Here is a 16,778-nt window from a genome sequence, read left to right as displayed (position 1 = left end):
TTGTTGAACTGGGCCAGCAGGTGACTTGTTGGTTGGGTTTTTTTTTTTTTTGAGCTATGCAGTGGGGTAGGGAGAGGGAGACAGTGGAATTGTACTGGCATCTTTTCCTCTCCTAGTCCAAAGGCACTAGGGGGATGAAGGACAAGAGCCTGTTTACATACAGGTCAGTGGCACTCCTCTGAAAAGCTGCTCTGCCTTAGGTCAGCATCTGAGCTGGAACAGATAGGCCTGCTGGCCCTGGAGGTGAGCCTCAGTAAGCTCTCACCTGGCCTGAAGTGTGTCAATAGCTTTCCCCCCAACTCCCCACCCCAGGCCAAGAAATCAACACAGAAACTACCCTGACTTACAGGCCAGTCTTGGCGATTTATTTTAGGCTTCAGTTTAGTTCACACTTCATAACAGAAAGAAGGAAAGGGTGAGGATAAATCCCTCTCCCCCTACTCCCCCCATCCCCTAACTTCATATGTCAAAAAGTCTCTGGAAAAGATCATCCCTGAAGAGTCTGGGGAAGCCCTGACATGAGGTAAGGACCAACTCAGATATTCCTGAGAAGAGAGATTGTCTTCAACAGCGCCTTGTGTCCTGCCTCATGATGTGACAAATCCATTTTGAAGCTGGATCCACCCATCCCTCCTCCCCTCCAAAAAAGACAAACAAAAAATAAAACAAAAAAAACCCAAACCATGACACCCTTCCTCTCCTTTGAAGGTTCAGGTAACAGGTCAAGGCTAGTCAGTGGCAGTAAAACCCCTATCTCTACCACTGAGGTTAGCCTTTCAAACAGAACTGAGATAAAACCACCAAGGAGACACCACAGACCTGCCTGCTTGCTTGTCTTCCTTTTATATTTTGAAAGCGGCTTCAGCATTGGTTCAAAAGCTATAAAGGTCATGCCTTCCCTGTACTTTGTGGAAATCCCAGGGGAGCCCTTGTCCCTGAGGCTTCATGACTGACTCAACACTGGCTTCAGAGGAATTGAATATGGCAATTTTTACAAAGCAGGAGAGGAGTGTTAGCTGAAGCAAAAACAGAGAGAGAACTCTTAAGTGAGGCATACTGGGCAGTTAGGAACCAATGGCCTGTGTAGAATACCTCTGGACTGCCCCCCTCAGAGTTACAGCAGCCTGGCCGACTCGCCCACTTTGTTGGCAGCGTACAAAGTACTAAGGGAAATGCAGGCCCTGGCTGTACTGCCATTTTAATCCTCTTACATGATTCAGTGCTCTGAAGTTTCTAGCCACATGCTCCAGGAACAACTGGCAGGTGTTAACAGGAAGAAAACTCATAGGGTCTCTTAAATGAGGCAATCCAGCAGATACAGGCCCAGGGTAACTACCAATGTGTAACTGTATTTCCCATCTTTTACTTTTCCCAAGATCCATCATCAAGATTTTTGAATAGGCCCACAATTCCACCACAAAGAAGAGGGGCTCCCTAACTCTCCACAGTCTGAGGCATATTAGATCCCAAAGCCCTTCCTCTCATTTAGCAGGAAGGAGCAAATTGAAAGTGCACTTGCTAAAAAGAAAAAAGAAAAAAAAAGTCACATTAAACCACAGCTGTCTCCACAGACAGCTAAGAACCCAATCATCACTGTGTCTTCATTCAGTGTAGAATTTTGGTTTAAAAAAACAAAACCATGGAAGTGTGTGAAGAACAGGAAGCCTCTGTGTTTTCCTGTAGGGGAGCAGGATAAGGAGTTGCCACTGGAACAGAGACCCTGACTTGGAGAATATCTTAGGCCAGCCTTTTCTCCTGGGTACTATTTGGTCTGGTGAGAGGCCCTTGAGACAGGTTAGAATCACTGTTGGCAGCTCCTGGTACTGCCAGGACCTTGTTTCCACAGGCAATCCAGGGGGTGAGGAAAGAAGAACAAAGCTGGGTTCTTCACTCATGGACCAAAAAATAAAGGAATAAATAACCAGTGGAATCCAGTCCTTTGGCAGATGAAAGCAATAACAGGAAGGCAGGAGATCAGGGAGCTGTGGACAGCAGGCAACATCATGGTGGGTGAGGGACCAGTGAGTGAGGGAGTGATGTATTCCCCCTACAATCCACGTAGTCGTAGCTTTGGAAAGCCAGTTGCTCTATATGGCTCAGGTAGGAGCAGGTCAGGGTGCCCCTGGAGAGGAAACAGGCCATTATGGCCCCGTTGGGCAGGAAGTCTTTCACCTCCAAGAAGGCCAAGAGGCCTTCTGAGGCCACCTCCCCCTAACTTGTGCTCTCATTGCCATTCAGGGCACTCTGCCAACCAACCCGGGGCTCTCAGGGGAACCATGGGATGGCAACAACTCCACCTCCCCCATTCTAGCTTCCAATAAACCACTGGGCCTCTGGGAAGATGTACGCATATATCTTAAGAGCAAAATTAAGGCCTGAAAAGAGAGCTGGGGTCTTCTAATCCAAAGGGCATTACAAAATCACAACAGTCGTCCCTCCCACTATGCCCCAAATCCTTCCCTGCCAGAAAGTTTTCTATCTGTAAAATGGGACTAAAAAGAACAGGAGGTGGCAGGGTGGGGGTGAGGGGGTGCAGAAGGGAAAGTGAGGCAAAGCTCTTGCCCCAAAACATACTTACTGTATGTGCTGAAGTACATTATGGACTTTGATTTTCCCCCAGGTACAGATGTTGCTGAGAGATTAACACACAGACACATGCCCTGGTTATTATTTATAGTAGCAAGCGTGTCTTGTAAGGAGAGGATATGGGTGCATCCCTAGCCTCTCAAGTCTTCAGACCACTTCCCCTTTGTACCATATGCTATATTAACCTGCCACCACCAGCCAAGAAGACACTGGTAGGCAGATGTGGGAGGGCTCTTGGAGGCAGGGGATGTCTGTGTTTGCTCCCATCTTATGTCATCCCCAGCTCTAATATTTTGAAACTGACTTTGTAATACCAACCTCCCCCTCCCCCAGGCCTTTCTACCAGGTACCCTAAAAACATCTGCACAACACCCTTCAGCCTACACCAGCATCCTTCCCCAAGGACAGTCTTCCTGAATCGCTTCTGCTTGTTGAACTTCATGCCTGAAGAGGACCAAAATGACGTCATAATTTCAGGGTTAAGGTACAGGGTGTCCAACCAGGCTAATCAGACCAATATGAGCTCAGAAGGCTCTGCCACAGATCGGGTGCAAATTCATGGACAAACAACTGCTTAATAGTTCCTAAAGTACCCAGAGTTAAAAAAATTTAGGTTATTTTTTTTAATACTACTCGAAGCCCAGTTCCATTTGGAAACTGTCCCTTAGAATGCTTTCTAATGGTTAACTCATTTTTCTGGGTAAGGGGAAAAAGTTTTGAGGGTTTTTGTTTGTTTGTTTTTTTTTGTAATACTCACCGTGTGTTTTCATCAGCTATCTTGCTGGTGACTTCATAGAATATCTGCCAATGAAACGCGTACTGTCAGCCACAGCTATCATGCTCTACCTTTGCCCACAACACACCTGGTGGGCAGGGTTAGCCAACTCAAGGGATGATAGCAGGGGATGAGAGTCACCTGTTCACTGCTCAAAGGGCCAATGTGCCAAAGGTTGCTTTCTTCCATGTGCCCCACGACAAGTGACAAGTGGAGTACCTCGATGTTGAGCCGGGTTACAGTGATGGGGTAGTAGTTGTTGTTGGTAATGTTGAGGACATTCTAAAGAAGAAAATGAGAGAGTGAGAGACAGAGAGAGACAGAGACAGAGACACAGAGAGAGAGAGAGAGAGAGAGAGAGAGAGAGAGAGAGAGAGAGAGAGAAGAGAGAGAGAGAGAGATGAGGCCAACCAACCATCCCCATGGCAGATGAGGACTGGAGCCAGATTCTGTCTGAATGCAAACGGTTTAATAACCCTGCAGTCTGACACCCTTAAATGTCAGTTCTCAAGCTGTACAGGGACCCCATAAGTGGGGAATCCATAAGAAACTCTCTTAAGCCACTAAATGGTCTAAAGATCATGGCTGCTTTCCCTAAAAGGCAAAACCGTTTCATGACCCACTTTCACTGGTCATGTGTTCTCTCTAGGCCTTTGGGATTCCCTACCTTCCCTGATTACAATTCACAACATGCCCTTTCCTCCACTCCGATACAAATCTGAGTTTTGCCTTTTCAACAAGTTCTCAATCCTCACCTAAAGGGACTTGCTGACCAGAGGATTAGGGTCAATGACTTGACCAGCCCCACCTTGACCCAGAGTGACAGTACTGAACAGCAGGCTGGAAAAAAATCAGTTAACCAGAGGATACCCAGATAGAACATACCGTCACATTGAGGAGGATGACATCATCAGTAAGAGCTACCACAGAAGAACTTAGCCCAGCTGGCTGTACCACGATGGAGCGGGGGAACAGAAAGAAGAAGATGAGGGTTGACATCAGCAGGCAGGTGAACACAGCCAGGGAAACGTACAGCTTCCTGTAGAGAAAGCAAGGTGAGGAAGTCGGGGAGAGAACATAAGAAGCCTGTGAGAAGGGGGGGGGGGTCTTTCCAGTTTTAGGATCACTGCTGAGGTCAGTTTCACTACAACCAAAATGATTTCCCAGTCAAACAAGCATGTTAGACACCTTGACTGTGCCAGGCAGTATGCTAAGCACCAGGGATACAAACAGAAAAGAGACTAAAGCTTCTCATGCTTCAGTGTGAGGGCCTGGCAAAGTGTACCCAAATGCTAGACTGTAAGCTCCTTGAGGGCAGGCACTGTCATTTTTCATCTCTGTATCCCTAGTCCAGCGCCCTTTAAAAATTCTTATGTCTGAGATACCATCCAATACCTCTCTGATTGGCTAAAATGACAGGTGAAAATGACAAATGTTGGAGAGGGTGCAGAAAAATTGGGACACTAATACACTACTGGTAGAACTGTGGGCTGATCTAACCATTCTGGAGAGCAATCTGGAATTACGTCCAAAGCTGTGTATACCCTTGACCCAGCAATACCACTATTAGGTCTGTTTCCCAAGGTGATCTGGGGAAAAAGGAAAAGAACTTAAAAGTCCCAAAATCCTTATAGCAGCTCTCTTTGTAGTAACAAAGAACTAGAAATTATGGGGATGTTCATCGACTCGGGAATGACTACGCAAGTTGTGGTATATGATTATGATAGAATACTACTGTGCTGTAAGAAATGATGGGCTGGGCTGTTTGATTTTAGAAAAACATGGAAAGACTTGCAGAAAATAATGAAGACAGAAATGAGCAGAAACAAAGAATGTGGTATATGGTAATAGCAATGTTGTTCAAAGAATAGCTCTGAATGACTCAGTTATTCTGAATATTATAAATACTTAAATCAGCCGCAAAGGACCTATGAAGGAAGATGCTATCTACCTCGAGAAAAAGAATTGATAAATAGAAGCATGTGTAGTATGGTTTTACACACACACACACACACACACACACCCCTACCTGTATTTAATGGCGGCCTTCTTTAGTGCAGGATGTGGAGAGAAGGAGGGGAAAAAAAAAAGTACACAGCAGAGAACAAAAAAAAAAACTTAGAAGGAAGTACAGAAAAACAGGGTAGTTTTGAGAACAATGTGCAGTATTTATTACATAGTTTTGTTTTTTTTTTAAGTAAGCAGTGTGAAATGGAGATTCATGGTTTCATATTGAATCTTCTTTTTGTGTTATGCTGTACATGTAAATGGTTTTTTGGTTTGGGTTTTTTTTTTGTCCTTTTGTATTTAAGTTCAAAAGGAATTTAAAAAAATTCTGATATCTTTTCCTTCCCTGTTTATCAAGCATTTTTCTCCTACCACCTACCAAGGAAAGAGAAGAGGGAGGAAAGAAAAGACAGAATGAACCTTTGTATCACATAAATATAGTCAAACGAAACAAATTCCCACACGTCACATCCAAAAATATCTCTCATTTGGCAAATTAGTTCACCATCTCCGGTGAAGGCCCTTAAAGGTTTGTGATGAATGACGCTAGTCTAAGCAAGTACTGCAGTCTGCAAACTAGTTACGTATTCATGTTTACATTATGACAAACTTATATTTCTGCTGTTGCTGGGAGTAACTTAAAATAATTCCTTCAAAAAAAAAAAAAACAAAGAGAGCTTGCCTCACCGGCATCCTATAAAAAGCCCTGGTCTGCCCATAGTGCCTGCTGCAGGAACAAGGGTCAGAAAGGATCTCTGCAGCGCTGAAGCAGTCCAGCTACCAACGCCACTCGAGACAACTGGCCTGGACTGCAACGGGATGAATGTCCAGTGGGGCACGATTAGCAGCATCACGGGGCAAGGCTTAACAACTGCCTCCAAAGGAAGAATAAGCATCTGTTGTCCATCTCCATGGCCAACAAAACAATCAAGTTTCAATGACTATAGAAAGGACAGGGATTAGGTGGTAACTAGATGGAAGTAGCCGGAGTGTTTGCCTCCAGGGAAGTCTTTCAGAACAGGAAAGGCCTACAACTATCTCTTTTGTTGTTCAGTTGTGTACAACTCTTTGTGACCCAGCTTGGGGTTTTCTTGGCAAAGATACTGGAGGGGTTTGGTGTTTCCTTCTCCAGCTCATTTTACAGATGAGGAAACTGAGGCAGACAGGGTGAAGTGACTTGCCCAGGATCACATAACTTGGAAGTGTCTAAGGTAGGATTTGAACTCAGGTCTTCCTGACTCCAGGCTTGGCCCTCTATCCACTGTACCACTTAGCTGCCCTATACTATCTTTACTGAACTGCCTAAAAGTAGGGACAGGGTTAAGAAGAACTTCAGAGAGTACTGATCTGTTTTTACAGAGGGTCACCCTCAACATCTGGAACCCTCTATGTGTCAAGGTCTATCTTAAGCAGTGTCCTCTGAGAAGTATGGATTTGAGTTGGAGGAGAGAGAACAGACCACTGAGTCTTTGGAGATACTGCCCCAAAGTGAGAGCAGCAGGGTCCAAGACGGGCACAGCCCTGATTATGTCACAGCCCTGGCTCAAAAAGCCTTCAAAGACTCCCCATTATCTACCCTTAACCTGGCACTCATATGGTGGAGAGGCAGCCAGGTGGCACAGTGGATGGTTGGGTCAAAAAATCATTTACTGAGCACCTACTATGTGCTAGGCACTGTGCTAAATGCTGCATGGAGTTCTAGAGTTGGGAGTTAGGCCTGGGTTCAAGTCCAGCCTCACACGCTTATGAGTGGCGAGACTCTGGACGAGTCATTTAATCTCACTCTGCCTCAGTGTCTTCATTTGTAAGATAGGGATGATAACAATACCACCTCTCCTCCAGGGCTGCTGTGAGGACCAGATGTGATAACATATGGGAAGTGCTATGTAAGCCATCATCGTCATCCTTATTATTACCATCATAAACGTTACAGATGAACACATAGCTTCGGGAAGACTCGGCGTTCAAGTCTCTCCTAGGACACTGGCTATGTGACTGGCACTAGTAGCTAGAGCTCTCCACACCAAAGAAATCCTGTCTGAGTCCCCCCACCCTCATCCCACTCTCAGAAACAAAAACCTGGCATTTGAGGTTTTCCAACCTGGTTCCAGTTTGCCATTTCCACCTCCCCTCATACGACAGGCAGACCTACTACCCAAACACACCCATTTTCCCACCTCCGTGACTCTGCTGACCTCATACTCCCTATGCCTATAACAGTCCAAGCTTTCTCTCTCCATCTTTTGTAGGCCTAACACTGCCTTCAAAAATCAGTTCACTGTAAGAAATGATGAGCAGGCTGATTTTAGAAAAAGATGGAAAGATCTGCAGGAACTAATGAACAGCGAAATGAGAAGAACCAAGATGTTGTATATGGTAACAGCAATATTATCTGAAGAATAACCATGAACAATTAAGTTATTCTTAGTATTCTGAGTATATAAACACTCAAATCAATGACAAAGGATCTATGATGGAAGATGCTACCTACCTTGAGGAAAAGAACTGATAAACAAAAGTATGCATAGTATGGTTTTACATATGTTATACATATATACATATACATACATGTGTGTGTTTTAAATTGTGGCCTTCTCTAGTGCAGGGTGAGGGAGGAAGGGAAGGAGACTGTTTGGAACTTAAAATGGAACCAAATAAAATTTAATTTTAAAAAATCAGTTCAAGGGGCAGCTAGGTGGCACAGTGGATAGAGCACCAGCCCTGAAGTCAGGAGGACCTGAGTTCAAATCCAACCTCAGACCAAACACTTGACATGTACTAGCTGTGTGACCCTGGGCAAGTCACTTAACCCCAATTGCCTTAAAAAAAAAAAAAGAAAAAAATCAGTTCAAAATGTCAGCTATTTCCCTCCTCTTAAACTTTTGTCATGCCTTCTTTGTAGATATAATTCACTAATATCATATTCCATTTTGAGTATATCTCCCACAGTAGACTGTAAGCATCTAGAAGACAGGGATCATATCTCATTCATTTCCTACACCAACTCAGCACCCAGCACAGAGCCTTGTAACACAGGAGGGGCTTTGTGAAAGTCTGTGGAATGAATAACAGGGGGCACTTACGTTCTCCTGGGCTTCAGCCTCTGGTCCCCATATGGAATGAGTGCCACCAGCTGCTTTTCCAGCTCTGCAGAGACAGAAAAAGGTAGCAGTTTCATGTGCAATCACCTTTTTTTTTATTATGCTGTATTATGGAAATGTTTATTTTATTCCATAAATTAAAAATTAAATAAATTTTTTAAAAAGAAAAAGGTAGTAGGAAGGGGTCTTGGGAAATAACTAATTCTAATCCTCACATCCCAGCTCCTCAGGAAACCTCCACAATTCCACATAACAAAAGGGCAGGACAATTCCACCTTCAGCCTACAGCACAATTTGGGTCCCAGGGAACTCTTGAAAGTCAACAGCTTGGCTCTACTCTGACAAAATGAGTTTTTTCAACAAATTGCATTGTGAAAAGATCCCTCTAAGCCACAGGATGATAGAATACGGAGCTAGAAGGAACTTTAAGATAGAGAGTAGACAAGAGATTTCTCTATCACCCAACCTGACAAGGATTCTAAACTTCCATTCTCCTCAGAGAATGACTTTGCCTTCGAGTTTACTGGAAAGACCCCAAACTAGATGGGTTCTTAACCTTTTTTGTGTCATGGCCTCGTTTGGCAGTCTTGATGTAGACCTATGGACCTCTTCCCAGAACAATGTTTTTACATGCATAAAGTAAAATATAAAAGATTACAAGGGAAACAAATTATATTGAAATATGGTTATTAAACAATTAGGGAAGAAAAAAAAACAATTCATGGGTTCCAGGTTAAGAACTCTGATTTATTATAAAGTCCTTCAATTTCTCTGCGTAGTGTAAAAAAAATCATCTATCCTCCTTCTTTCCAGGTTGAAGGGTTAGCTTTGCCATAGATGTGGATAATTTTACCCTCTAAGGGCAGATGGAGAATAGACTTTGGGATGCACCCCTGGAAACTCATGCTATGGTGTAAGCAGAGTCAAGATAAACTCATTATCTTTGACCCCCAAACCCACCCCTTTCCCAAACTCTCTTCTATTTCTGTCAAGGGTACCACTGTCCTTGCTGTCACCCAGGTTTGCAACCATGCAAGTCATCCTACACTCTTTACTCTCCTTCACTCCACACTTCCAATGAATGCTCAGGTCTTGTGGATTCTGTCTCCAAATCTTGACTCCATCTCCCTTGTCTCTGTTCATACGGTTATTCTCCTTGTTCAGGCCTCATCACCTCTTCTTGCCTGAGCTACGGCAAAAAGCCTACTAATTGGCCTCCCTGCCTCTCCTCCAATCCCTCTCCTCCACACAACTGCCAAAGGGATAGGCCTAAAGTACAGGTCTGACCATATAACTCTCCTAACTCAATAATGTGTAATCATTTATTAAATGCCTGCTACGTACCAGCCACTGTGCTAAGCACTGAGATAATAAGCTCCAGTGGCTTCTCTAGGATCCAGTATAAACTCATGTTTGACTATTCACAACTTCGCTCCAAACTTCATTTCAAGATTAGTGCATATATCTTCCCTTCATATACTCTTCACTCCAACCACATTGGCTTTCTTGGCATCCGTCACACCCAATTCTACCTCCTGCCTCTGCTGTCCCATCATGAGTGGAATTCATTCACTCCTCCTTATTTCTGCCTCACAGAATCCAGTTCCCTTCAAAGGTCAGCTCAGTCATCACCTACTACATGAGGCCTTTCCTGATGCACCAAGATGCTAGTGTCTGCCAGAAAAATTAAGCCTATTTTGTATCTACTTTTATATGTATACATTTCTTCCCCTTTCCTCCATGTAAGCTCCTTCAGGGCAGAGACTATTTATTTCATTTTTATCTGTGTCTCTAGCACAATGCCTAGCACATAAGGATCAGGCGAGTCAATTGAGAGAGAAACATATTTGATAAATTTTTTTCTTTCTTTTTGTGCAAATGTACTTTAAAGATAATTATAAGTAGATATCACAATTTTACTTTGAAATAAAAATCTTTGTCCTATTATCAATTCATGAAGGTTGGTCTTTCGAGTTATTCTTACATTCTGGTCCTTCTAGTGCTTAAATAAATGCTTCACTTGCATGACTACACACGTGTAACCTGTATCTAGTTGCTTGCCTTCTCAATGAGGGTGGATGGGGAGGGAGGGAGAGAATCTGGAGCCCAAAATTTTAAAAACAAATCTTAAAAATTCTTATATGCAACTGGGAAATAAGATACATAGGCAATGGGGTATAGAAATCTATCCTGCCCTACGGGAAAACAGAAGGGGAAGGGGATAAGAGAAGTGGAGAGGGGTGATAGAAGGGAGGGCAGATCAGAAAAAGAGGTATTCAGAATGCAAGTCATCTTGGGGTGGGGAGGGGGAAGGGATGGGGAAGAAAATTTGGAACTCAAAATCTTGTGGAAGTGAAACTAAAATCAATTAATTTAAAATAAATGCTTCACTAATTTAGGGCACTAAAATTTAAAGAGCAGCACTAGTATCTCAAAGCATGAGTCTCTCCTGAAATCAGAGCAACACTCAAGGTAACAGCTGTCTCTTATCTTCCCCTTCCTTCATCTCCCCAGGCACAAAACCCCCTGATTACAGCTTGGGCAATCTCATCAGAATCTACTTGTCCATGAAGAATGGATAGCCAAAAGTTAGGGCCAACTATGGACACAGGACACCTACAGGGACCCAGACTCAGGTCCAGCTTGCTCTATGAAAGCTCTTATTGGTTTACAGGGTAAGTTACAAGCTCAGGCAAGGGAAAAACTCACCACTTGGGATCTCCCCCGTCCCCTGGCAGGTGGGGCAGGTCACAAAGCTTGAGTCAGCTGAGCCTGTACAAGGCACACAGGAGAGAACAGAGTTGCCGCCACTGATGACAGACTGACTGGAGGCTTCACTACCAACAGGTGAGTCCTGGGGCAGGATAGATTTGCTTTCACCATCCTGAGAGCCAGACCTGGAGAATGTCTCACCCATCATGAAGAAGATTTTCACTTGTGGGAAAAGAACAAAGTTTTATGATGAGTTTTCGTCCTTGTAACTTAAGCCAGAAGATTGTAGAGGCTGCCTGGCTTTTTGTCTATTTTCCTGAAAGCCTCCTCCCTTCTCTATCCAGATTGGTAAGTAAGAAAATGCCACAAACGCCTTCAATCCCCTTACTGTTTCACACAGGTGAAACTTTAATTTCCATCCTTTTTATTTTGAAGTCTCGTTGATGCTTTTTGGTTTTGCAAATGTAATTTCTGGATAAACTGCACCCTTCTGAAATGAGCCTTTTCTTGTAAAAAGAAAAACAATTAAGCAAAACCAACCAACATAAGACACCTGATGGTCGGGTGCAACTTTCTGCACCTGTACTCCCCACCTCTTGGTGAAAAGAGGGATCTAACCTTTTTTTCTTCCTGCCCTGTATAAAAGTTGGCAAGTAAATGAAAACGATTCGTTTATACATACGGTCGTCTCTCTCGTTTCAAAAACCTCCCATCATTCCAACTTCTTTCATTTTCTAAGAATAACAAAAGCAGAAGTTGTTTTCATGCATAGAAACAAACACAAACAGAGCAGCGACTTTCTAGACCTAAGTTAGGTTTGATTTCTTGAAGGGAAAGAAATGCGGGGGGGTTGGGGCGGGGCTGAGATTGGAGAACTCCTTTTGTTCCTTTGGGATAAAGTTGGTGGGTGAACCCAGTGGCAGTTGTTGAAAAAACTGAAAACTGACGGCAAACCCAGGCCCAAAGCGAAAGCTGTTCTTCCCTAGAGGAAGCTGAGACGTCACAGACTTGGGGGAGCAGGCAGAGGCCTAGGCGGCCGCTGGGGATGGCAGACGGGCTCCCCAGGATCCCTGAGGGTGGGGGCCGCAGGGAACCGACCTCTGCTTTCCGGAGGGGGTGGGTGCGGCGTCTGTGATCAGCCCCCCTCCCCAAGCCTCCGTTTTGCTAAGCGGGGTGGGAGCAGGGGGAACGTGGAGGTGCCACCTGTGCGGGGTTTCTGGTCCAGGCCACGCGCGCCGAGCCAGGGATGCCGCGGTTCAGGGACGTACCGGTGCACCCAGGGGGCAGCGGGCTCAGCCGGCGTGGGCCTGGCCGAATTAGCAGTTTCACATGGGGAGGGGGTGTCTCCAGCCCCGCCCCCTGCCGCTCTCCACACGCCCCCAGGCACCCATCGCCCACCTGCTGGGAGACGGGTAAAAGCTAGGGAGCCTGGCCCCACCGTGGGGCCGGGGCTCGGGAAAGGCGCCTGGAGGGACCTACGAGCTCCTTACCCGGTGGCGGCGGAGGCAGCGCCGAACTCCCTGCTCTGGGGCCAGCGGACGCTCCCCGACCGAAGCCCAAGGACCGGAGTGCGAGCCCCGCCCCCTGCGGCCACCCCGAATCAGACTAGGCGACTTTGTCCCAGGCTCCGTCCCGCCCCCGCCCGGGCCCGCCCCTCCTCCCACGCCCCGCCCTCGGATCAACCAGACCAGGCTGAGTTTAAGCGATCTTTATTAGACTTTTTCAACAACAGGTAGCGTTACAGCTGCAGAGGTGCGTGGCCCAGCCCCTGGGGGGCCCACCTGGCCCCCACCGTAAAGCCTGTATGGGGCCGAGTTGCCCAAAAGCCCTTCTTCAAATGGCAAGTCCCAGGTGCCCTGATCGTCTGCCCTCTGCCTAGGAGCCCCTATATAAAAATACGTTTTAAATAAGAAAACAGGCTTCCTGGCCAGACAGTCTGCATCCCACAGCTTGATTTAATAGCATTCTGGGTTATACTGTAAATAATTTTTCCTTATTCGTGGCTAATGATTGATTATAATCATCCTGTTAATTATAAATACCAACCAGGTAAATAATACTATTTAACAACCAATCCCTCCCTCCTTGAATCAAATACCCCAGCAGGGGCGGACTCTTCTTTCTCCTCACCATGAATATTTCGGTAAGGTTCCTACAAGATTACACCCTCTTTCTCCCACCTCAGACCACACCCAAACCTAGCTGGAATCCAAACACTTTACCTCTATCCAAATGGGGTTAAAACCAAACCTTTCCTCTAACTTCACCCGGAACAGACTGCATTGCTGAACTGTCCCGCACTCTGCAAAATCCACTTGTATACCAGCTTTTCTTTTTATTTTATTGACCCAAATGCTACTTCTGACCAGTTTCTGTTAAAAGACAAGTACTCCTGTGCCACATACTCTCATTTGCCCATCCCAAACTATTGGAATTAATATAGGACCAAGCCTCTCTCTCTTTAAAATATTCCTATTTTCCCCCTACTCTCTCGAAAAATAAGAGGATCTCTCCATCATCATTAGAGGAAAAGGTATTCATTAAAACTGACCTCCCCCCACCTTCTAGTTATGTTAGCAAAATATTTTATCCTAAAAATTTTTTTGCTTAAAGAAAAAAGTATGTAAAATTACTACAATTGATGCTGCTCAGCAGGTGCTGGTGAATTAACTCCTCCTATCTCTTAAGCCACTAAAATCCAGGAATGAAGAAGGTGGTTACTCTTTAATATGTTACTGGGAATCTTTGGAAAACAGACTTTCCAGTCACTGCTATCTGTTTTTCTTCTTCATCAAGTATACTTTGTGTGGTAGTAGCAGTACCAGACTTGGATGTCATCTCAACAGCCAGGGGTGAGGCTGCCCTTCCAAAGTTAAAGGAGGTATGGGACTAACTTGATAGCAGCCTCTCTTCCCAGGGGCTTTCATATTACACCACAACACATCAAAACCAACCAGACAAAAATATCAAAACCAAACAAACATACTCAACTTCAGTACAAGGAGAACATTTGTTCTAAATAAAGTTCAAACCACTGTCTTCAATGCTCTCTAAAAGGGAGAAATAGTAGGGAAAGAAAGAGTCATTAATCCAAACCAATTTTTAAATTGTCTTCCTACTAATCCAGTCTAAAGTAAAAATTTAAGTTCTGGTCTTTGATTGCATCCAAAGAATACTGTGATGCAGATGATGAAGTTGCAACGATGAACTACATATCAGACTCTTCAGGTTAAAAAATAAGGAAGCAAGGTCCTTCTACCCCACACCCCAATAACAGAATAAAGTCATCTCTGAGCAGCAGGCTGAGTTATTTAATACAACAGTTCCCTCAAGTCGAAGGCAGCTCCTCAATAGCGGTGTGTGTACCAGTCGTTATTGTTGATCTGCAGTAATTCAGTCACAACCTGCAGGATGTTGTGGTTATGCTTCTTCAACAGCCTCAGGTTCAGCTGCCGGTCGCAGAACCCCATTTCAAACAGGTGGGCCATCAGGGCTGCTGTCTGATCTTCAGAAACTAGAGGCTGTGCACAAGCAATAACAAAATCACTCCTTTATAATTTATTCAAGCATTTCCTCCTTCACACACTCTCTACATACCTCTAGCACATTCAAAACATCTTCTGAAAATGCAACATAAGCCCCCTTTGAGTTACATGTGTAGCAATGAAAATTGGGGGGGTCAGGGCCAATAGGGAAGAAACAGACAGTTGATCTAGTCCAGTGCCCTCATTTTAGATGAAGAAACTATGGCCCAGAGAGTTTAGGTGATCTGCTCAGATGACCTAGTAAGTGGGAGACGCGGACCACTCAGGTCCTATGACCCCAGGTCCAATACTCAGCGTACTGTCTCTCAATATTTCAAAAGAAAGGAAAATTTAGAAAGAAATATGAATTGGCAGTTACTCTTTAAGGAGCCAGAGGGAAGAAAAGAAGGAGTTTTGGAGAGATACTTTCAAGGTAATGACTATGGGGCAGAAAAGAAGAAAAAAATGAGAGACTGAGATGGAAATGTACCAAAGGAAATGGGACAGCTATCCAAAGATCTGGATAAAGAACTATTTAAGAACACCTCTTTCTGATGCCTTTATGGCTTTCTACAATGGAATTGGGACAAATGCCAATATATCCACTGGCGACAGTTGAAGAAAATAACATACACACTGACCTGAGCAGTGACTGGTGGCCCTGCAAATAGGGCCTTGTAGGCAGAGGCAGCAAAAGACATAGCACCCTTCACCAGCCCTCCAGTAATGCTACTCCCATGGTAGTACCTGTGGAGGAAAACCAAGTTATCTCCAACAGATAAAGAAAACAAAACCCATTCCATAAGACAGTCTGTACTCCAAATAGATTCCTTCCAAAAAAAAAAGGATTTCTTCAAACACAACACCACTGTGCGCGCGTGCGCACACACACACATACACACACGCCCTTAAAAAGAAAATCCAATTTGGTATCTTCATATCTGTTCTTCAAGTTCACAATCTGGTTCAACTTTAGGGGGACTCAGTTCCACAGCTGCAAGGAACAAATACTGTACTAAAGAAATCTGATTCTACAGGCTAGTAACCCCACACCTATGACACCAAGTATACACCAGGAAGGAAAGGGGGAGGAGAGAAAGAAGGGCAAGCAGCAGTTATTCTGAGTTAATCCAAAAGAAACATCTCTCAATCAGTATTCTACAAAGAGAAAGCCAACTCTAATACTAAAGCAGTGGAAATGTCAATCAACAGAACAGACCAACAGAATTCCCAAAGAGAATTCAATTCAACAAATATTTAAGGATCTACTGTGTAAAGAGTAGTGTGCTAGAACTTTTGAAAAAACACATTTTAAGGGGCAGCTATATGACAGAGTGAATAAAGAACTAGTCCTGGAATCAGGAGGACCTGAGTTCAAATGTGACCTCAGACACTTGACCCTTACTAGCTATGTGACCCTAAGCAAGTCACCTAACCCTGACTGTCTTGCAAAAAAAAAAAAGCCAAAACCACATTTCAATAATGGAATTATGGACAGAACTAGAATTAGTATGGACAGTAGTATGGAATTATGACAAAGAAAGGTAGTATTTTGGCTGTATTTTAAAAGGCCAATAAAAAATCAGTAAGTTGGAAAAAGGAAAAAGGGAGGGCATTCCAGGTTTAGAGAAAAATATAAGTAAAGGCCCAGTGAGAGGAAAGGGCAGGGTATGTTTAGATGACAAGCAGTTCAGTCTGGTATGAGGATTGAGCTCTTGGAAGAGAACAGCTATAGCTCTAGATTGTAGAGGGCCTTGAATAGCCAGTCACTGAAGAATTTTGACCACAAGAGTCATATTAGATCTATACATAAGGAAAATAAGTGTGAAAGATGGTTTTCAGGGGAAAGATAACAGAACCAGAAACAAACTGTCAATAAAACTACTGCTATAATCCAGGTAGTTGGCAATGAAGACTATACTATACTCTAGAGTGGCAGTGGGATAAGACATTAAAGGATAGAGTTGAGAAAGATTTCAAAGACTGAATCAGCAAGATTTGGTAACTAATCAGATTCAAGGAATAGAGAAGAGCCAAAGATGGCATCAATTTCAAATGTGGGAGCTGGGGGGA

The 16,778-nt window shown here is 44.2% G+C and overlaps 2 protein-coding genes across 8 annotated transcripts in view; both read right to left on the bottom strand.

Annotated features, from left to right (window-relative positions):
* Window positions 1-339: 339 nt before the first annotated feature.
* On the bottom strand, window positions 340-12,777 carry TMEM106A (transmembrane protein 106A). Of its 3 annotated transcripts, none has more exons than XM_020972748.1 (9): window positions 12,672-12,777; window positions 11,864-11,915; window positions 11,179-11,403; window positions 8,452-8,515; window positions 4,247-4,400; window positions 3,503-3,643; window positions 3,344-3,387; window positions 2,579-2,632; window positions 340-1,982 (listed from the first exon to the last, which is right to left on the bottom strand). In XM_020972748.1, the coding sequence occupies exons 3-9, from the start codon at window positions 11,387-11,389 to the stop codon at window positions 1,892-1,894; spliced, it is 759 nt and encodes a 252-aa protein (XP_020828407.1). In that variant the 5' UTR covers window positions 11,390-11,403; window positions 11,864-11,915; window positions 12,672-12,777; the 3' UTR covers window positions 340-1,891. The 3 variants fall into 3 exon arrangements, with proteins under 3 accessions (XP_020828407.1, XP_020828404.1, XP_020828406.1); XM_020972745.2 differs by having other exon boundaries at window positions 1,889-2,122; XM_020972747.2 differs by lacking the exon at window positions 11,864-11,915 and having other exon boundaries at window positions 1,889-2,122; window positions 12,672-12,776.
* A 97-nt stretch (window positions 12,778-12,874) lies between these two features.
* Window positions 12,875-16,778, bottom strand: part of NBR1 (NBR1 autophagy cargo receptor) — a 32,752-nt gene continuing 28,848 nt past the window's right edge. For all 5 annotated transcript variants that reach the window (XM_020972627.2, XM_078156060.1, XM_020972624.2 and 2 more), the window contains exons 21-22: window positions 15,347-15,452; window positions 12,875-14,702 (exon numbers count right to left, since the gene is read on the bottom strand). In XM_020972627.2, the coding sequence (XP_020828286.1) occupies window positions 14,529-14,702; window positions 15,347-15,452 (280 nt within the window). In that variant the 3' untranslated portion in view covers window positions 12,875-14,528. The remainder of the gene's footprint in view (window positions 14,703-15,346; window positions 15,453-16,778) is intronic.

This window comes from Phascolarctos cinereus, unplaced genomic scaffold (assembly GCF_003287225.1).
Source record: "Phascolarctos cinereus isolate Bilbo 61053 unplaced genomic scaffold, phaCin_HiC Scaffold_5;HRSCAF=322, whole genome shotgun sequence".
Lineage (NCBI taxonomy): Eukaryota > Metazoa > Chordata > Mammalia > Diprotodontia > Phascolarctidae > Phascolarctos > Phascolarctos cinereus.
Note: the sequence above shows the minus strand (reverse complement) of the source record. Positions and strands in the feature narration are given on the sequence as shown.

Excerpts from the sequence above, each read along its gene's own strand:
- TMEM106A (XM_020972745.2), bottom strand. The coding sequence starts at position 11,389 with ATGATGGGTGAGACATTCTCCAGGTCTGGCTCTCAGGATGGTGAAAGC. Across the intron at positions 3,644-4,246 it reads TCATCCTCCTCAATGTGACG|AATGTCCTCAACATTACCAA; the intron begins GTATGTTCTATC and ends TTTCTTCTTTAG. Across the intron at positions 2,123-2,578 it reads AATGTACTTCAGCACATACA|GGGCACCCTGACCTGCTCCT; the intron begins GTAAGTATGTTT and ends TTTCCTCTCCAG.